Below are 21,900 nucleotides of genomic sequence, written 5' to 3' on the forward strand. Positions count from 1 at the left end.
ACATAACATAACACAGTTCAGAAGCCACGTATAATCAGGGATCTGTCAATAGGTAATACGCATTGGAGTATAGAGGTTATAATTATGTGAAGTTTTAATGAACTGGGGAGCAAGCATTAGCCATGCTCTTTTGTAATTATAGTCCTAGTATCCAGCAGTATGGAAATACGTGTGAAGAAATGAAACTGCTAAACGACTGTATCTACTGCAATACGGCTAAATTCTATTCTGATCTAAGGTTATGACATTTCGAATAGATTACTCCAAAGTGAACTAAATTCAAATTCATTGTTAAAATCTCATTTAAGACTTTTGTATTCCTTTTAAGTATATGTGACTTGCCTTATAACATAGGGCCTAACATTACTTCAGTTTTAAGTACGTACAGGCTAGTGACCTACCTTGGCTTAGTACAGGAGTAAACTTGAACTTTTCGGTGATCTTTGTAATATTTCCTTGTAGACGGAAACAGTTATTTTTCATCCGATATACAGTATGTCCATAGCTCAGTGTGGCAGTTTACCAAGGCCTTTTCGGCCGTCTGTGTGTTAGACCACTTGTTTCTCTGCATTCGGCATTTGAACCATTCGTTAGCTTTGACTGAAACAACCATAACTCCTAAACCATTCATCAAAAACTGCAAAGGACAATTTTATCTAAAATTATTAAGGCGAGAAAACAACTTATATTTTTAAGGGTTACATGGGTAATATCACCATGTAACTAAAATATATATCGTGGAAAAACCACAAATGAGAAAATGCTCTCCCTATCCATTATTTCCTTTAAGACTGGTCACGCCTCCCTGCCACATATTGATTCGCAGTACATCAGAACGTACCTATTTCTTATCAACTCAGGACTACTTCGAATTACGCGTTCTGCGGTTCTACCATACGTCGCCTAAGTCACTGTTCTATCTCTAATACAACCATAGACGAAACGCTCGTATTTCGAAAATGAAAATTTTTAATAAAAGGAAATTCTCATTCTAATACTTGCAGCCCTAACAGGAGTCCCATCATAAGTTTGATCGATGATAGGTAATAGAGGGGGGCAGTTAATTGGTGATCACAGGGCTATTATCCATAATTACACAGCTAGTATATTGAACGTATTATACAATAAGCGCCGTATTTTAGAAGGAATGTAATTATGTTCCATTTGTGTTATTAACATTAATTGCTCAAATAATTGGAAAGCTCATTACAAAAGATCACAAACCAATCCAGACAGTATAAAATATATTTGATAATCAATACTTCAACCCCTCTAATACTCTGATTGTGCCGTTTACTACAAACTTAACGCAGTTTTGAGATGCCACGGAGATGTGAGAATGATTGTCAGTGTTAGGTGGCAATTATACATGATCGCCTGAACTAAGCTTAAACGAATACATCTTTACTTTTATAATAAACTGCATAAATGATCTACTATTTCTCAGATATTTATTTATTTTTTATTTATAATTTATCTAAAATGTATTTGCAAATGTATAGTAGAATATTATACATTATCTTTACAATTATTTACACCTGCAAAGCACTTAACGTGCTTATCTGCCGATGAGTTTGTGTCATATATTTATACAGTAGAGCAATCCTTACTGTATACACCGTTAATATGGTTCGTACATTTACATTGGTATAATTAGCACGGTCATTACATCCTGTGGTGTGGGTTTTTGTCTATCCCTGAAAGTATTATCCAAAATAGAGGAAATATTGAAACTGTAATTTTTTCTAAGATCCAAAGTTTCACATATTTTCCATTTGAAATTTTGTTCTCAAGTGTGTCATTTCTGAGGACAACTTGTTAAAAAATTATAGGAACTACAACTTGTATTCTTTTATATCCACATTTGTTGTAGTGTCTGATGATCTGAAAATAACTTCTATGCCTCAGTCTTGTTACATGTGTTTGATCGTTTACAATTCTATATTGTGGCTTCCAGTAATTTTCGTTAATTATGTTGCACATATAAATCTGTTTAACTCTCAGGAACCTTTCGTTTTGGGAAATCCCTGTCAACATATCCTCACAAAAGCTAAGTATTCCTCTCACTTCGTACCAAAAAAAAAAAAAAAAAAAATGTATTAATAATACGATGTTGTAACATTTTAGGCCGGCATGTTTATGTTTATATGTATAGATGAATGCTGATTTCCTAAGACAATGTTGCTTCATATCTTCGTCCTCATTATCGTTAATTTAGAATGTTATGCCTTTGAGTGTTTATTCTGCAAGCCTCTGTGAATTAACTAATTACATCCAGAATTCTCCCATTATCAACTAGCTCCATCGTCTCTTTCAGTTCCTCGTATCTCATCATTAAATCATTAGAATGATCGTAGCCTTGAGTCTTCAACATTTTCTTCTGCCCTCCATGCCCGGATCAATTATTCTCCTTTATAGACTAAGTTTATGGCTAACTGTTTCTTTATCTTTACATTCCCAGTATCCTCCTGTCGGCATTTCCATTTTCTTTCACCTCCAGCCATTCTTGTTATATGTATGTGTGTTTCTTCCAACTTACTGATAAGATAGCCACGAAGCACTCAGCGTTCACTCTCGTATTTCCAAGTCAGTCTGGGAAAAAATGTGGTGCAAGTATAGTTTCGTACGAGAGCTGAATTTTTTCATAAAGGGTGTCGGTGATTGCAGTTGCGAGTTCAGTGCATTAGCTTTGTTGAACTTAACTCAGCTGAAGGGTCTGATGGCAGAATGAACCAACTATAAAATTAGCATTTCCCATTATTAAGGTAGGGGGCTTATATTTCGAACCATTAGCAGATTTGGACTTGCAGAAATGTAGGAATATTATGGAAAAGGCTAGGAATTGGTACATGTACTAATGAATGTATTTTCCACTTACGGACAAGTTATAATGAAACGGTTATAAGATAAGATATTCAACATAAGCACTATAAAAACTAAACAACTGAAAATGTGTTCGTAATTTCTTCCCGCAACAAATTAATGAAAAGTGGAATTAATCTATATATATAAAGTAGCTTGTCCTGACTGACTGACTGACTGACTGACTGACTGACTGACTGATTCATCATCGCCGAGCCAAAACTACTGGACATAAAGAAATGAAATTTTGGGGATATATTCATATTAAGATGTAGGTGCTCGCTAAGAGAGGATTTTTGGATATTCCGTTGCTAAGGGGGTGAAAAGGGGGGTGAAATTTTAAAATGAGTGTGTCTATATCTCAAAACTTTAAAAGTTTACAGATGTGAAAATTGGTATTTAGAATCTTCTTTAAAAATAAGGAAACACGTATTTTTTTGTTTTCAGACAATCCCAATAGGAGGGGTGAAAAAGGGTGAAAAAGGGGTTGAATGCCTTTAATCCGGATACGCTACTTATATCTCAGAAACTGAAGATATTACAGACCTCAAAATTGTTACTTTGATCGCTGTGAAAAATAAAGAAACACATACTTTTTTGTTTTTGGAAAATCCAATTAATGCGAGGGTGAAAGAGGGGGTGAATTTTTAAAATGAGTGCATCTATATCTCAAAAGTTTTAAAGTTTAGAGATGTAAAAATTAGTATTTAGAATCTTCATTAAAAATAAAGGAACACGTATTCTTTTGTTTTCAGAAAATCCCAATAGGAGGGGTGAAAAGGGGTGAAAAATGTGTTGAATGCCTTTAAAGAGAATACATATATCTCAGAAACTGAAGATATAACAGACCTCAAAATTGGTACTTTTGATCGCTTTCAAAAATAAAGAAACACATATTTTTTGTTTTTGGAAAATCCAATTAATGCGAGGGTGAAAAGGGGGGTGAATTTTTAAAATAAGTGCATCTATATCTCAAAAGTTTTAAAGTTTAGAGATGTAAAAATTGCTATTTAGAATCTTCATTAAAAATAAAGGAACACGTATTTTTTGTTTTCGGAAAATCCCAATAGGAGGGGTGAAAAGGGGTGAAAAATGGGTTGAATGCATTTAAAGAGAATACTTATATCTTAGAAACTGAATATATTACAGACCTGAAAATTGGTATTTGGGATCTACTTTAAAAATAAAGAAACAGGTATTTTTTCGTTTTGGGAAAATCCAAACAATGGGGGGTGAAAAGGGGGATGAAATTTTTAAAATGAGTGTATCTATATCTCAAAACTTTTAAAGTTTATAGATGTAAAATTTGGTACTTAGAAATCTCCTTTAAAAATAAAGAAACACGTACTTTTTTGTTTTCGGAAAATCCTAATAGGAAGGGTGAAAAAGGGTGAAAAATAGGTTGAATGCCTTTAATGAGGCTACTTATATTTCAGAACCTGAAGATATTACAGACCTGAAAATTGGTATTTGGGACCTACTTTAAAAATAAAGAAACAGGTATTTTTTCGTTTTTGGAAAATCCAAGTAATAGGGGGTGAAAAGGGGGGTGAATTTTTAAAATGAGTGTGTCTACATCTTAAAACTTTAAACGTTTACAGATGTAAAAATTGGTGTTTAGAATCTCCCTTAAAAATAAAGGAACACGTATTTCTTTGTTTTCTCTAAATCCCAATAGGAGGGGTGTAAAAGGGTGAATAATGGGTTGAATGCCTTTAATGAGGATACATATGTCCCAGAAACTGAAGATATTACAGAACTGAAAATTTGTAAATGGGATCTCCTTTTTAAAATATAGAAACAAGTATATTTTAGCTTTTGGAAAATCCAATTAATGGCGGTTAAACAGGAGTGGCAAATTGGGGTGAATTTTTTGAAAGACTATATCTACAGAATATCTGAGAAGCGTAAAATGTTACAGACGTAAATAGTGGGTATTTGGAATCTCCTGTAAGTGTAAAGAAATATAGGTGATTTGTCTTTGGAAACTCCACTTAAGGGGAACTAAAATGAGGTGAAATTTTAAAAGGAGAATTTCTACAGTATATCTCAAAAAACTTAACATGTACAGAAGTGAAAAATGGTCATTTTTTATCCTATTAAAAATAAAGAAAAGTGTATTTTTAGTTTTCGGAAATACAACTTGGGTAGTGGGGGGTGGGGGGGGGGTAAAAGTGACTGAAAATGGTGTTGAATTCTTTTAATTAGGCTACTGATATCTCAAAAATGAAGATGTTACACACGTAAAATTTTATTTTTGGAATCTGCTTTAAAAGTAAACAAACACGTATTCTCGGAGAATCCAATGAAGGGGATTTGGAGTGTTAAAGGATAGAAAAAATTAATTGACTTAATTGTATCAAAATACATACATCTAATAAAAACTAAAGTTGTTACAGACGTGAAAATTGGTATTTTGATCTCCTTTAAAAACAAAGAAAAGCGCGTTTTGGGGGGGAAACAATCTTGGGGGGGGGGGGGGGGGGCGGGAGTGAAAAGGAGTTGAATTCTTTCATGAGGACACATAAATCAAAAACTGAAGAGGTTAGAGTGGTGATAATTGGTATTTAGAAGATCCTTTACTATTAAAGGAACAAGTATTTTTTGCTTTAATATCACTTTGTGAGGGAGGAGGGAGGGAGTGTGGAAGGAAGTTAAAAACGTGAATTATTTTTAAGGGGATACTTATATCTCAAAACTGAAGGTAATAAACGTGAACATTGGTATTTGGAATCTCCTTTAAACATAAAGAAACACGCCTTCTTTTAATTTTTTGGAGGGTGGGGGTAAATAAACTTAACGGCGGTGGGGTGTAAAAGGAGGTGAGACCAATTGATTTTACTGTTCGTAATGTACTTATAAGGAGCCTCCATTGCTCAGTCGGCAGCGCGCCGGCCTCTCACAGCTGGGTTCCGTGTTTCAAATCCCGGTCACTCCATGTGACATTCGTGCTGGACAAAATGGAGGCGGGACAGTTTTTTCTCCGGATACTCCGGCTTTCCCTGTCATCATTCATTCCAGCAACACTGTCCAATATTTCATTTCATTATTCACTCATCGATCATTGCCCCAGAGGGGAGCTTCGGCAGCCGGCACAATTCCTATTGTCGCCGCTAGATGGGGCTTTATTCATTCCATCACTGATCCTGTCGAATGATAGGAAACAGGCTGTAGACTTGCGATGTACTTATTCTGATCATAAACCGATCATTTTTAATCTTTCCTGGGTTCTTTTTCAACAGCCATATTTTCTATCGGAGAACGTTCTTGGATTAGAGTAGATACTCCTGGCATATAAATAAAAATTTAAACACATTTGAAATAAACGATAGGAATTAGATTGGCCGTCAAATTGTTCACCTCTATAATAAGGTCAATAATACACGGAGGTATGTCATTCGTATCGCCAGAAATTCCGCACAATTGCCTACGCGCAACAATGGTGCTGGTCACATTGTTAGCAATGACAATGGCAGCAGATGTATTTTACCGCCAAGTAGCGGTCTTGCATATTGCTGTGGGGTCCAGAACATCAATACTAATACTAATACTAATACTAATAATAATAATAATAATAATAATAATAATAATAATAATAATAATAATAATAATAATAATAATATCCTGAACCGTCGTCAACTTGTGCGGACCGTGCTGGAAACGGGTCCTGGACGGGTAATGACTACGATTGCAGTCCGGCCGCCGGTTTAGTACCGCCAAGGCACCCAAGACGACACCACGCCGGATCTCCTCAAGGATTTGATCCACATTAAAAATGCTTATAGGAAAGCATGGCTAAGATTTAGGAACCCAACTAACCGGGTGGAATACCTGGACCTAGCCCGGGAAATACGAAATCGATTGCTGGAAAGAAAGATTGAAAGATGGGAGGAACGTTGCCGTAATCTCTCAGTAAACGAGTCAGATCACGAATATCGGCGGGTTGTATATAAAACGATAAGCATTCAATTATAAATTTCAGTATATTACCGTAGCGAAGCACGGGTATCTTGCTAGTTTTAATATATATTTCCTTTCTAATCTAACCAAACACTTTCCCTATAATGAATTACTTGAAGGCCATTTATTAAAAATGTTTTCTTGGTATTACATTCAACATAGTTTCTCAGCGATGGTCTCGGGATGTTAAACGCTTTACTTATACGTTTGTAACCCATTATCTTGTCCCTCATAAATAACAAATAAAATGAAGGGGGACGAAATGTTGTACTTATTATAATGGCCGCTGAAGTAAATCACGCCAATCACCCCACTGTATCAATTACAAGGCAGGAACTACACCACACGACTAAAATACAGTCCAGTATTTCATACACATATCAGTGCTCACTCTAGGAATAACAGGCTCTTCATTTGAATGCTGCACTAACTCATCATACTGGTGGCACACTACCAACTCTCAGAAGACAACGGGATGAAGCTACGCGTGTGCGTGCGGTTAACATTACATACCAACCATGCAAACTGAAAATTCCTAGAGGGACAAAATTAGGTGCGGGGACGAAATTTTATCTCCCTAACCTATATTTTAAATTCGTTTCGATAAATGAATGTGATTATAACTGAAAAGATCTATTTATGCATATATAATCTGTACATTATTCTTGTTACCTTTAGGTTTGCAGAGATGTCTGGGCACCATTTGTTTTGGAATTTTGTCTTTATAGAGAGAACAGATTAAGACCAATTTTGGAGTTAGTTTACTCCAGCATCAGACCTTCCAATTTCGCTTGTCGAGTTACAAACTTGACAAGCAATGAAATTACACGTATAGTAAAGCAATGAAAACGGTAGATCGAAACATTTAATGTAAATAAAGCCCAGTCATGCGCATACGAGATTGAACAGAACGAAAATTGTTCTATTGACAGTATATGGCTAGGAGGCGTGACCAGTCTTAAGGAAAATAATGGATAGGAAGAGAATTGTCACATTCGCGGTTATGGTTCCGCAGCGATGGCATGTTATCTACCGAATAAAAGAAAGTGTTCATAATATACAGCAATATCCATCTGAAGGATGAGAAGTGAGGAAAATATTCGATTAATTTTCATTTTCTTTGAAAACATTTAAAAAAACGCTACCTAAACAATTGATATGGAATTTGCCACTTTCGTGATAGTCCTATATGCAGATCATTGATGATTACTTGAGAAAATGTACAGTAGCGACAATAAGTATTTTGGAAAACATATTTTGACCCCTAGACCGCACATTGAGCATGCAACTTGTTTACCTCGCAGCCCGTGAATACTCCTCAGTGAGATGCAGACGCATGGACACTCGGATCGGAGCTAGGTACGACTGTGGGGCATACAGAAAGAAAAATCGTAGTTTGGTCGGTCGAAAAGTGTATTGAAACTGCTTGTCATTCCGTACATTTGGGTTGTATTGGAGTTTGTTTTGTTGATTCAACATGCCAAAGACAAAGGAGTATTCAGCAGACATAAGAACTGTCATGATAATTCTCCCACAGCAGGGGAAATCGCAGGCATAGATGGAAAATGATTTCGGTCTGTCCAGACAAATAGTAAACATTTGGTGGAGAAAGAAACGGTCAACAGGAATCACAAACAACATACAGAGAACGGGCAGACCCAGAAAAATCAAGCTCTGAGTCAAAACACTCATTCAAGATTGTCAAAAGTATATCAGAGGACAGCTCTGGACATAAACGAAAAGCTTCTTCAACACGTGAATGTGTCCAATGGTAGCGTAAAACTGATCCTCAGACAATGCAATGTAAAGGTACGACGCCCAATCAAACAACCCTTCATATCGCCAAAGAATGGGAAGGCCCGTCTGGCGTTTGTCACATCGTATAAAGACTGTAACAGTCGATGGTGGCCTCGCATACTTTGTAATTACGAGAGTAAATTTAATTTGTTTTCTTCCGATGGAATTTGGAATGTGTGTAGACTTGCAAACGAAAGGAACTACGTCCGGTAGCAAGTACCCACTCTAAAGCATGCTGGTGGCCATGTGATTTTGTGGGGATGTTCCTGTCATTCACATGTCGGTCCGTTGGTACCAATTGAAGGTACGATGGATGCCTTCAAGTACCGTGACATCCTTAAACAAAGCATGTTGTCCTATGGCGAAAAAATAATGGGCCGAAATTGGACAGTTTAACAGGACAATGATCACAAGCAAACATTTCATCACGTCAAATAATTTCCGAAGAAGAGGGAGTTTGGGGTGCTTTAGTGGCCGAGCCAGGGCCCAGATTTAAGTCCTATATAACATTTGTGGGAACAAGTGGGCTGAGGCAAAGGACATTCAGCACTTCTACAGTGTTGAGCGAATTATAGAAGAAAATACCCGAAAGCCGTTTGACCTCACTAGTCGACTCCATGTCCTCAAGCTGCGCCGCAGTCACTAAGTCACAAGGATATGCAACCAAGTACCAATGAGCACTAAACCATCTACAAAGATATATATATATATATATATATATATATATATATATCGTATTACGTTACGAATACGCTGTTTGTCAAAACAGTCTTTTATCTAGCGTTCTACAATAAATACACCGTAATGTCTGAAGTACAATTTACTTTGTTCGACGGCATGTAAAAGTGTTAATTTATTTTTATGACAAATGCAACGACTTTCACTGAATAAAGGACAAAAATTATAATTATACTGACTCATCAAAGTACGTTTATCAAAATACTTATTGCCGCTACTGTATATCATTTCTTCGTGATTTTGTAAGTGGTGAAGTTTGGGATCTCAGCCCTTTCATATGCATAATTATTTTATTGATTTAAGGTTGGATTAAAATAATAAGGTGATGTTCATGATGGTGATAGTACAGAAGAGGTTTTAACACTCATTGTGTAGTGAAATATTTTAACGTATTCTTTAAACGTATTCTGAAAACTGGAAATACGGTAATTTATTGTTGGGATGGGTGACTCAGGTGGTAGAGCGTTGGTCTTCTCAGCTCAACTTACCAGGTGCTGGCTCAGTCCGGTGGAATTTGAAGGTGCACAGATGCGACGGCCTCGTGTCGGGAGATTTACTAGAACTACAGAGAGACAAAATTCCAACACTTCGGCATCTCCGAAAACCTTAAAACTAGTTAATGTACAAGAAATTAATAAACATGTTGATGTTATCGATTCACGATATTCTTTGGTTTATCTGTCTCTGTATACTCATTGATTTCTATAGAGAAAAAAATGAAGACAAGGCTTTATTAATAAGTTGTGGACGTAATGTTAATGTTAATCTTTTAAATAAACTGTAATTTGCTCCGGAAGTAAGATTTAATCTCTACCACTTTTAGAACCTGCACATACGCGGGAAGGGTTAGCAATATAAAAATAATTCCACGTGTAACTAGAATACTGATGATAATAATGGAAGTACTAAACAAGTAACACGAATGATGATCTACACGACTGAGTGTTTCGTGTTACAATTAAACTAGGTCATAAAGTCTCTCATTCAGCCCGGCGTGCTCATTTGGGGTAAATCCCGGGAAGATCGCTTAAAGAAGACTGATGCTGCACAGTTCCTAACTTTCTGTGGGAGAGAATTCCATTCCACGATCTTAGTTTTAAATTTTAAATACAATAGTAGATGTCAGTAGTTTGACTACAACATAACACGCCTGTCATTGAAATCCTAAATCCCTAGTGATATTGCTACTGATTTTACGCACCATTCAGACACACCTTAAATATACAGAAGGTTCATAAATATTTGGTTTCTGGAACTTATTCAAAATATATTGACTCTGCTTTACAGCTAGTCAACATATCACTATGGAATATTTATTCACAAGGATTTCTAGAATTAAGGTGGACGTTTTAATGTCTATATTACATTCGTATTATTATTATCATTATTATCATTATTATCATTATCGGCCTCCATAGAGTAACGGTTAGTGTTGTTAGCTGCCGACGTCGGGGGCCCGGGTTCGATTCCCGGTACGGCAAGGAATTTCAGAATGGCAGGAAGGCTGGTATGTGGTTGAAATGGTGCATGCAGCTAACCTCCATTGGGGATGTGCCTGAAAAGAGTTTCACCACTTCGGGACGAGGACATGATCTTGCCTACGGACCACGATGTTCAACTTTACCTCTTCGAGAGAGACTTGATATCTGCGCAGTACTCACGCATTCTCTGGCCATGTTTCGCCCTTGTCTCATTTGTCCAGAGGGCGCCTGTTTTCTTACAGGGTGGTCTGTCTTCAAATCTCTCTTGTTTGATTATTCTTCTGAGAGGTGGACGGATTCTGATGTCGTTTTCAGTTACTCCCAGTTCCCGTATGTCTTTCTTCACTTCTGTTAGTCATGGTATCTCTATCATCCTGTTCTTTCAGCAGTTAAGAAGGCGGTAAGTCATCTTAGTTGGGTTCATCCTCGTGACATGTCCATAGAAAGTCAGACGCATCTTCCTGGCTACGTCTATGATTTTTTAACTCTATAGCTGCTGGTTTGGTCGTCTCCTTTACTCGCCATCTAATTTGATCGATCCTGATATCTTTCTCAAGATCTTCATTTCCTGATCTGCAGTTTGTCCGACAATCCTTCCCTGTTCAATATCAAGGATTCTGTGGCGTATAACTATCTGATAGTGCCTCAATATGGTGTTACGAGAGAGACATTTTCTTGTTATAAATGTTCTTGAACAGTAGATATGTTAGCTCTAGTTTGTTAATCCGGGTTCTTAGTGCTACCCCTTTTGACATATTAGGTTCCAGCCATTCTCCCAGGTACTTAAATATGTATATTTTCTCACTCAGGCCCTGTTACAACTGCAGTTGGCTGGGAGTATCGCCGATGTTGGTATTTTGGTACTTTGTATTTTCGGATCTAAAAATGTGTGGCTGATATGTGTTAAATATTCAATTCTTCGATACCTATTTGAGGAATGTGTTTTATTTATTTCAGTACTTGGAGTTGAGGTTCAATGCTAGCGCTCGTCGCATGGCATCCTTCATTTTCACCTTGTCTATAATACTGTACCTTCCGATCTGCATGTACGTGCCATCGCTAGCCTTCAGCCAAGGTAAGTCCCCACTCTCCTTGTTCAGCCATCAATACGAGTAATTATATCTCCCAAGACTGTGTTAGGACTGGAAATCTAATGAAAACTTTGGAAAGTGTTTGATATTTACTTCATGTTTTCACGATTAAATGCGAAATGAAATTAATGATATTAACGCCTTAAAATTGTACTTTGTCTCGTATGTTCTTCCCATTATTGACTTTTGTTTCCCTATTTGGTCCTCATCTGCTATCACAAACATATCTCAACTAAATAGTATTTTTAATTTTTCACTTTTATTGTTAAGACTTGCAATCCCGTTTTTAAGAACAAAACTAAATTTGACATTTTAACTGTCTGAGTATACTTGACCTGAGAAGCCGTTTACAATTTTCCGAACTATGTTACTTCCATAAATTAATCAATGGCTACACCAAATGTAATACTCTTCTGGCGTACTTCCCTATACACCTTCCTTCCCGCCCAACACGCAACCGGCGCACTCTTCATGTTCCCGTCCGCTCCTAACCTTACAACAACCCTCTATCTTCCCCCGTCTCCCGACTCTTGGAACTCACTACCCGATACGACATATTCCACCTTTCGCATCCTTCAAACAAAAAATTAAAAGATTCCTTTGAAGTCCTCTTCAGGTTTCCATTTTCTTCCGTCCATCCAACCCTCGCTCGACCTTTCTTCTTCCTAATTTCTGTAACCAACACTTGCCAGTTATCGGTGCCGTTGTTGTTATATTGTTATTGTTAATAATTGTTAATTTATTGTTGATATTTAATATTGTTGTTTATACCTTTCTTATCTTTTATACTTATTTAAACGTATTATTATTATTATTATGAGTGTAAAATGGCCCTCCATCGATTGTATCTAATAAATAAATATATAAATAAATAAATAAATAAATAAATAAATAAATAAATAAATAAATAAATAAATAAATAAATAAATAAATAAATAAATAAATATATTTATTGGAATCTCTGGTAAGATAAAATGAAGGCCAGATGTAAAGGAAAATGAAACTTAAATACAGTATGCAACTGAATTTCGTAAAAACTTCTCGCAAACATTCATTTCTACAGTACGGTACCTTCAGGTTCATTTTCTCTACACCCATGCATAGGAAAAAGGAAAATTGTACGGATGGACTGCACATTCCTATGTGGCGGGAGGTGTGACCAATCTTAAGGGAAATAACGGGTAGGAAGAGCATTGTGAGATACGAGGTTTTGGTGTAACAGCGATGATATACACGGTGGTCGGAAACAACGTGAACCGAGTATGTGAGCGTTACAGCGTTGGTCATACTGATACGTAATTTGAAAAATATTACGTCGTTATCTCGCGCCGTTGTCATTTTATCAGCTGCTGAAGTTAGCCAATCAGATGGCTTCGCGGGCGAATTCAGCAGGGCTTTGTGAGATGGTGTTGCTAAATCTGCACGTGCTTCGAGAGCCATACCGAGAAAGAACATCAAACACTAGCACGCCGTGGGTTTCAGCCAATGCTACCTTAGCGTGCTTGCTATGGGCCGAGCCTATCAGTAGGGAGGTTCTTGTTCAAGTCCCTCCCCTGGAGTAGTTTATTTACCTTATTGACGCGCTCAGCCCGGCCATAAGCTACGTACAGATTTAGCAACAGCGTCTCGCGAAGTGCATCTGAATGGATAACTTCGGCAGCTGATAAAATGACAAAGGTGCAAGATATCAAATAATATTTCTTCAATCATTTATCAGTATGACCAACCCTCCAACACTCATATATCCTCTTCACGGCCTTAGTTAACAAGTCTGCATCTGCAGTGCAGTGGTTAGTGTGATTATCTGCCAATCCCGGAGTACAGGGTTCAATTCCCGTCTCTGCCACGAAATTTGAAAAGTCTTACGAGTTTTGAAAAGGAGTCCACTCAGCCTCGAGGGTGAAATGGGTAGAGGAGGATTCAGTTCTCACCTCAGCTATCCTCGAAGTAATTTTCCGTGAGTTCCTCACTTCTTCTCAAGGAAAATGTGGTATGGACCCAACATTACGCCATGGCCGTTTCCTTTTCTCTTCCTTATCTAACCTTTTCAAGATTCCCATCTCCCCAGAAGGTACTGGTCCTCCTCCACAGTTACATCCACCTACCAACTCTCTCATGATCCAGGACACTGCCCTTGATGTGGTAGAGGTTGGATCCCTCGCCGAGTCCGCTGGGAATACCAACCGCGGAGGATAAACGGAGTGAGAATTGTGGCAGGTGACGAGACTTGCCAGTGATTTACGTAGCTTGATGTGCGTCCTGCATACTTATGTTATGGTCTTCATCTCTTGGCATCCAAGAACTACTGATTTTATATCCTTCTTCTAAATTCATGTTGTTGGGGTGTTTCTTAATTTCGATTGCCTCACGGATTTTCCTTTCGAGATTCCAGGGGATAGCTGCTAAGATCTATCCTATAAAATGATATTTCGTTTCTTGTTTCTTAGGAATGCTTGGCTACTGCTGAAATATCTGTGTTTTGGTTCTTGGTGTGCCGATAATGTTCTTTAAGGCGGATACAGATCAGATGCTTTATTTCGCCAACGTAACACGTCCCACAGCTACATTCAGTGTAGACCGCCAGGTGCTTACGTCAGCCAGAGACAGAAGGATATTTAAGGCCAAGGTCAGGAACTACTCTCGCAGTTTGATTGCTGTCTGGGAGATTGATTTCCTAGGGTCGTAGGGGTATTTCAGTCACCTTGACAACGAATTCTGCTATGTATTCGAAACGTACGTACGTACTGTAAGGAATGTACAGAAACCAACAACACGGTTCAACCCAGAAGAGGAACTTTGCCAGCGGGGATTGGTGGGGCGATATTAAATTTCCAGTTTTGGCATACCATAGGAGATACTAGATTTCCAGTGCCGGCACGCTATCGAAAATAAGAATGATTTTCCTTTTACTAATTAATCAACCTAAAAGTATAAAATAATTACTGTTGAGGGCATGTTAAATCGTTTGAGTGTTATTAATTGTAGATTTATAATTTATTTGCAGTGTCTGGGATAAGTCTTCACCTCATCTCGCCGGTTGTCTGCTTCGTTTGCATATTCTACACCATGATGGTGAGTATTAGTGAATTATGTGTCCCAACCAGTGAAAGCTTCTCTACTTTCTTACTAAACAATTACGTGTGATACTTTTTAAAACTCAATACACATATTTTTCAGCCTACGTCTGAAATGAAATACTCTGGTTTAAGTGCTACTGGAGATGTTTAAAAGTCTCCATATCATAAATTAATGAGGTACATAGATAATACAATTACTAGAAGTCACGTCCTGCTCCGCAGCATTCGTTATAAATAGGTCAGGTAACGTGTCTTCATATAAAATTCTCCATGTGCTGTATGTTTACTCCTAAGACTTGTATTACCTGTTAATTATGTGTGAAGTGAATTTCGTAAATGTCCTTATTGTAACGATGAATGATATTTTTCGAACCTTTTCGTTTAACAATAATTTGTTTTATGTCGCACCGACAAAGATAGGTCTATGGCGACGATGGGATAGGAAACGCCTCGCAGTAGGAAGCAAGTGACCGTGGCCTTAATTAAGTTACAGCCTCCAGCATTTGCCTGGTGTGAAAATAAGACCACGGAAAACCTCATTCAGAACTGCCGACAGTGGGGCTCAAACACTCTCTCTCCCTAATGCAAGCTGACAGTTTAACTGTATTGGTAAGCTCTAGCACGAAATAATCCTGTGACAGTGGCGATAATATTCACGGAGTCTGCTGTGAGGAAAACAGTAGCGCTGGCGAACTGTTGAGACTCGTGTTAGCGGTTCCGGGTTTGATTTATTGCGGATCAGGGATTTTCATTTTATTTAGTTACTTTCTATGGCTCGGGGGCTGGATGGTTGTGCCGTCTCCAGCATTATATTTCATCATAGGAAGGACCCCATTCTCACCTGTATGGCGTCAAATGCACCAGGCCTCTCTGAAGGACACACACGCCATTATTATTAATTCTTCTTCTCCTTCTTTCCCCGTTCATGCGGGGTCGACGTTTGTGACAAGTCGTTTCCATTTCTGTGGGTCCCAAACGGCGTTTTCTCTTAATTTCATTCTCCTGATATCCTCCCGCACACAATCCATCCATCTTGTTCTGGGTCTACCTCTCTCCCTCCCACTTTCCATCTCCATGTCAAACATTCTCCTTCCCAAATAATTTGCACCCCTTCGTTTAATGTAGCCATATCAGAGCAATAACCGTTCTTAGATATTTCTACATATTTCAGTCACTTTAACGCTACCTTATATAAAGGTGTTCTTGGTGTAGTCTTTCCTCGTAACCCCACACATCCATCTCAGCATCTTCCAGCCGCATACATTGTGAATGAACTGTTGTCAAGTTTCTGCACCATGTAGCATTGCAGGTCTCACTGCACATTTATAGGCTTTCGCCTTTATTCGGATATTTAGTTTCCTATCACAACTGAGTACACCAGAAAACCTTTTAGATTTAGCCCAGGCGACCTGAATTTGGCGGGTAATTTCGAGATCTAAATTGCCATCAGCAGACATAGTAGATCCTAAGTGCATTTCCTGAAGCTGATTTCCAACAGTCTGAACAGTTTAATTTCCAGTTTGCCCCAGGTACACGTATTCAGGCTTATTCCGGCTGATTTTAAGACCTTTTTCCTCTAGAGCTCTTCTGCAGCATTCCAGGTTATGCTCAAGCTGTTCTCTATTTGTGCTGCATAGTACAATGTCATCTCCAAATAGCATACACCAAGGAGATGTTTCTCTTACAAGGAAACATCGGCAATGGGTAAGTCGCCAATCGCGATGAAACTTGGAAAACACATTGAGGTACACGTAAAATTGATGTCGGCATCAATTTTGGGTGCCAACATTCATTAGGGCGTTAACTACGGGGCCTAAAAGTTGCGACATTTCAAATTCCGCGCGATCAGCGGTGAATACCTGCTGGCCAATGCTAAGCTGGCACACTGCGTATCTGGAGACACGCCTCTGCAGCTCCTCCCCTTCCCGCTCCAATTGGTTCGCCACCGCACGTTCCCCTTCACCCCGCGCTTGCCGACCGCTTAGCTGTCGAAGAGAACCGGTGCTACACTTTGCGTACTCTCAGCCTACCTCATATTTCTCCTTTGTAATTTCCACGTTGTATTAGTCAGTTTACGTTTTCTGAAATGTTTATGAAAACGTTTGCACCGGGCGAGTTGGCCTTGCGGTTAGAGGCGCGCGGCTGTGAGCTTGCATCCGGGGGATAGTGGGTTCGAATCCCTCTGTCCGCAGCCCTGAAGATGGTTTTCCGTGGTTTCCCATTTTCACACCAGGCAAATGCTGGGGTTGTACCTTAATTAAGGCCACGGCCGCTTCCTTCAAACTCCTAGGCCTTTCCTATCCCATCGTCGCCATAAGACCTATTAGTATCCGTGCGACGTAAAGCAATTAGCATAAAAAAAAGTACGGTGCCTGTTGTTAAGTGTGATTTGTTTCGGTTTCCTTTTCACTGTTTTTTAATGTTTCGAATAGACCAAAGATTGTTTTTGTTTACTATCAGTTATTGACGGGGAGTTTGCCCGATGTAATTGTTACGGAGTCATTTATTGTGTTGCCTTGTAATTATTTTTTGTTGTACCAGTTCGTTTAACTTTTTGTGTATGTAACTGCTATTATACCCAGAAGACTGTAGTGTGAAACTTTAATATCGATACTTGTTGAATACATAGACCTTCGTCACCTATAACGCAAAAGTACCGGTACAGTAAGACTACAGGATCTGCCTGTGATTACTGTATATCTATTGCATATATAAATGCACATCTTTTTTATGTTTCAAGGCTTTTCTTATTACGTCAAACTTTACTACATTCCATGTCATACTCATATCGAAGTTGCCTATGCATTAAATTAATTTATATTCGACAACCATTGCTGCAATTGAAATGTGTTGTGCCTGACACTGCAAAACATAAATAAATCGTTCAGTACAAGCACAAATAAAAACATTCTACCTATAGGCCTATTCATTATACCAGAGTACGCAATACGGAAAATACCAGTAGTTGCAAACTCGGAGTTTATAATTGTTGTTGTTGTCGTCCGCGATGTCGTTTCGTTATGACACAACTGGTAGTGTACACAAAATTGGTGGGGGGAAGAGGTCATAAAAAGAAGATCTGGTCCTATAACCAGATTTTGATATCCCGAGGTACCGAATCTCATTACATTCATTGAGATCCTCTACCCGGGCACGTAATTTCTTTACATAAAAAGTATTTAACGTTGTTTAAAGGCGGGAGATTTATTTAGTGGTGGGTGATTTAATTTAATTAATTCCATATGTATGTATACTCTAAAGGACACTATCGACAGCTTTAAGGCGTTTTAGAAGTAAATAATAATTTAAGCGTAAGTAGGACGTGGTACTTAACTCGGAGTTGTACCCACGAATGTGACAACTCACCGGAATTAGCAGGAATGAAAATATAACATTTGAATAAAATATGGGTATATTAATGTAGGTTATTTATTATCATTATGTGTGAAACGGAACGTAATTTAAAGGATTCCAATAATTACAGTACGAAAAGAAGCAGTCGGTCCCGTTGAACAGCTAAGCAGCCGGCAAGCGCGGGGTGAAGGGGAACGTGCAGTGGCGAACCAATTGGAGCGGGTAGGGGAGGAGGTGCTGCAGAGGCGTGTCTCCAGATACGCAGTGTACCAGCTTAGCATTGGCCAGCAGGTATTCATCGCTGATCGCGCGGAATTTGAAAAGTCGCAACTTTTAGGCCCCGTAGTTAACGCCCCAATGAATGTTGGCTCCCAAAATTGATGCCGACATCATTTTTACGTGTACCTCAATGTGTTTTCCAAGTTTCATCGCGATCGGCGACTTACCCACTGCCGATGTTCCCTTGTTAGAGTGTCAGAGAGAACATCCATTACTAGATGAAAAATATAAGGACTGCGTGCAGATCCGTGATGAAGACCGAACTGGATTGTTACAGCCTCCGTCATTCCTACACTACTTCTACCTAGCTTTTTTGCTCCTTGGTACATGTCCTGAACAAATCGCACGTACTTCTCTGGTACTCCCTTGCATGTCATGCATCTCCATATTTTCTGGCGGGGCACCCGCCTTTTCTAAGTCTAGGAACACCATACGTTGATCTTTCCGCCTTTCTCTGTGCTTTTCTATAACCTGCCTAAGAGCAAAAATAGCATCAGTAGTTCATTTCCCTGGCATAAATCGGAACTGTACTTCCCCAATTTTGGTCTCCTTCCTAAGCGTACCTTCAATAATTTTTTCCCAGATCTTCATAGTGTGCGACATGAGTTTAATTCCCCTAAAATATGCGCAGACTTGAATGTCGTTTTCATCTTTATGTACATTGATTGGCCAAAAATCATGGGAAGACGCTGAAATGTGATGTCAATCACGAGTTGCTCCTCTGCGAACACTTAAAAAAGCAATAGTACGGAGAAACATCGACTCTATAGGGTGTTGGGATCGTTCTGGATGGATCCAGATCCACGAATCTTACACTGCTACGCAGAATTGGTCTTGTGTTTTTGGTGCGGGGTTCATGGAGCGTACACCAGCATCAACAGCATTCCATAAATGCTCGACTGCATTAAGATTGGGCGATCTGAAGGGCCAGTCCATCGTTGTAACTGCACTGGATTGCTCCACCAACCAGCTGCGTGCAACCGGAGAGCGGTGACATGGCCCATTGTCCTGCTGAACATGGCGTTTCCATCAGGGTACTCTAGCGCCATACAGGGATAAGGATGGTCTGAAGGAAGGTCCATATAATGTGCACATGTCAGCGCACCCGGCATCCGGACAATGGCGCCTAATTGCGAAAATGAGAAAGCCGTTCAGACCAGAACTGAGCTACCTCCCTCTTGGACACAACCTTGTTGATACGCAGGATCCATAGCTTCATGGGCCATACTCCATACTCTCACTCCCCCAACAGCTTGATACAACTGTATCCTGTATTCATAGGACCATACCACACACCGCCACTGTTCCATGGTCCATTTCCGATGTTCACGGGCCCATGTACGTCGTTGAGTTCCTTGTTGAGGTGTCAGCAAAGGGGCACGAGTGGGTTGTCAGCTGGTGAAGCTTATGCGGTGCAGTTTCCTCCTTACAGTCCTGGTAGAAATGGGTTTCAGACTCCCAGCATTCAACTGGGCTGCGATCTAACTCACAGTGGCCCGTTGAGCGCCCAGTATGGTTTTGCGTAAGCGACGTGATGTCCGTTCGTTAAACACCTTTGTTCTTCCCGTGCGGTGGTTTACGTAGGTAGTAACATTCTCTCTGCGATTTTGAAGACCCCCGTTGACATTGTTGATCTCGGAAACCTGAATTCGCGTGCAATATCCGCAATGCCATGACCCATGCAACGTGTTCCCATGTTCAAATTCGGTTAACTCGCAACGTGTTGCTATCTTCACGACACTGGTGTCTGTGACAGAGTGCTCAGCTACACCGCAGCTAGCCACAATGCTTAGGGGTCATACTTGGCCCATTTTCTATTGGGGAAACCCTTCGCGTGACTTTGGCCAGTCTGTGCATAGTAATTATGGTACAATCTCTCCATTCCTTGAGCAATGTTTCTTCTTGAAATATCTGTTGGAACTGATTCCACGACATATCTATCTCTCTTCTTCCAGGCATTATTATTAACGAAGTCCCTAAATACAGATCATTGATTGATTGACTGACTGATTGATTGATTGATTGATTGATTGATTGATTGATTGATTGATTGATTGATTGATTGATTGATTGATTGATTGATTGATTGATTGATTGATTGATTGATTGGTTGGTTGGTTGGTTGGTTGGTTGGTTGGTTGGTTGATTGATTGATTGATTGATTGATTGATTCATTGATTCATTCATTCATTCATTCATTCATTCATTCATTCATTCATTCATTCATTCATTGACTGATTGGGTTAGGTACGGTGATTACTAAAGCCATTGTAAGCTTGAAAGAGTACGTCATGTTCCTGCTCTCAGCTCCAAACGGACTGCGACACACATTGTCCAATGTCTAAGAAAGCAATCTACATACTTCTTAAATCCGAGTTATTGTAGATTAAAATAAAGTAGTTTACATGGTGCATAATGCTTTATTCAAGATCCTGATCAGGACTTCTACATTATTTATTTTGCTTAATTCTGGTACTTGCCCGATTACGTTGCCACTCTGTTGTAGGACTACGGCTTTTTCCTACCGGTTTTCCTTCCTAAAAACATTTCACGAGCTTCGTGGTAACACCCCTCTCCCCCTTGATCTTCCTCCATGAAGGTACTCATCCTTACACATCGTCATTTACCCTCATTGACGAAGGTTTGAGCGATGTTCCAATCAAATGTTTCCGCCTGTGTAATACATGACGGAGCATGCACAAAGCATGCCTCCATGAGCCTAATGTCAAGAAGTCTCGTGCGAGCAATGTTGACTGGACTGTAAATCTCCTCCGAGACAGGAATAAAAAATTCACCTCTCACTTCATGAATATTATGCTAGGGGGAGTTGTAATGCCGTATCTCGTCAATGTTAAAACAGCTGAGTATATGAACGTTTATCCCAGTAGCCATTGAATGTAGTAAGATAATTTTTAATATGATGTTACCGAATGAATTTTCCATACACTGATCTAGAATAGCTTTAAAATACGTGCTATAAAAAGTTGTGAGTCTGAAAATTATTCCCCAATTTAAATTTTCTGTAGATGTTGTATCATAAAATGTAAACACTCCAAGAAACGTAAAGCAAAGTACATCCATATTACCACAGCAGTATTACATACATTCGGTAAACATTTCATGGAAAAGCACCCAATAGTTTCTGATAAATTTGTTTCGGAAAACGTGATTTTGAGTAACTTGCATTTAAAAGTGAAAGTTTCGGCATCTTGCGATTGGAGATAAGCAGGGGGACCAACTTATAAAACAGATATTTCTCTT

The 21,900-nt window shown here is 39.0% G+C and overlaps 1 protein-coding gene across 1 annotated transcript in view; it reads left to right on the forward strand.

Annotated features, from left to right (window-relative positions):
- Window positions 1-21,900, forward strand: part of LOC136857509 (sodium-coupled monocarboxylate transporter 2) — a 144,197-nt gene that overhangs the window by 77,688 nt on the left and 44,609 nt on the right. The window contains exons 4-5 of the mRNA XM_067136218.2: window positions 11,796-11,913; window positions 14,934-15,001. Of these exons, the coding sequence (XP_066992319.2) occupies window positions 11,796-11,913; window positions 14,934-15,001 (186 nt within the window). The remainder of the gene's footprint in view (window positions 1-11,795; window positions 11,914-14,933; window positions 15,002-21,900) is intronic.

Source organism: Anabrus simplex, chromosome 1, assembly GCF_040414725.1.
Source record: "Anabrus simplex isolate iqAnaSimp1 chromosome 1, ASM4041472v1, whole genome shotgun sequence".
NCBI classification, from domain to species: domain Eukaryota; kingdom Metazoa; phylum Arthropoda; class Insecta; order Orthoptera; family Tettigoniidae; genus Anabrus; species Anabrus simplex.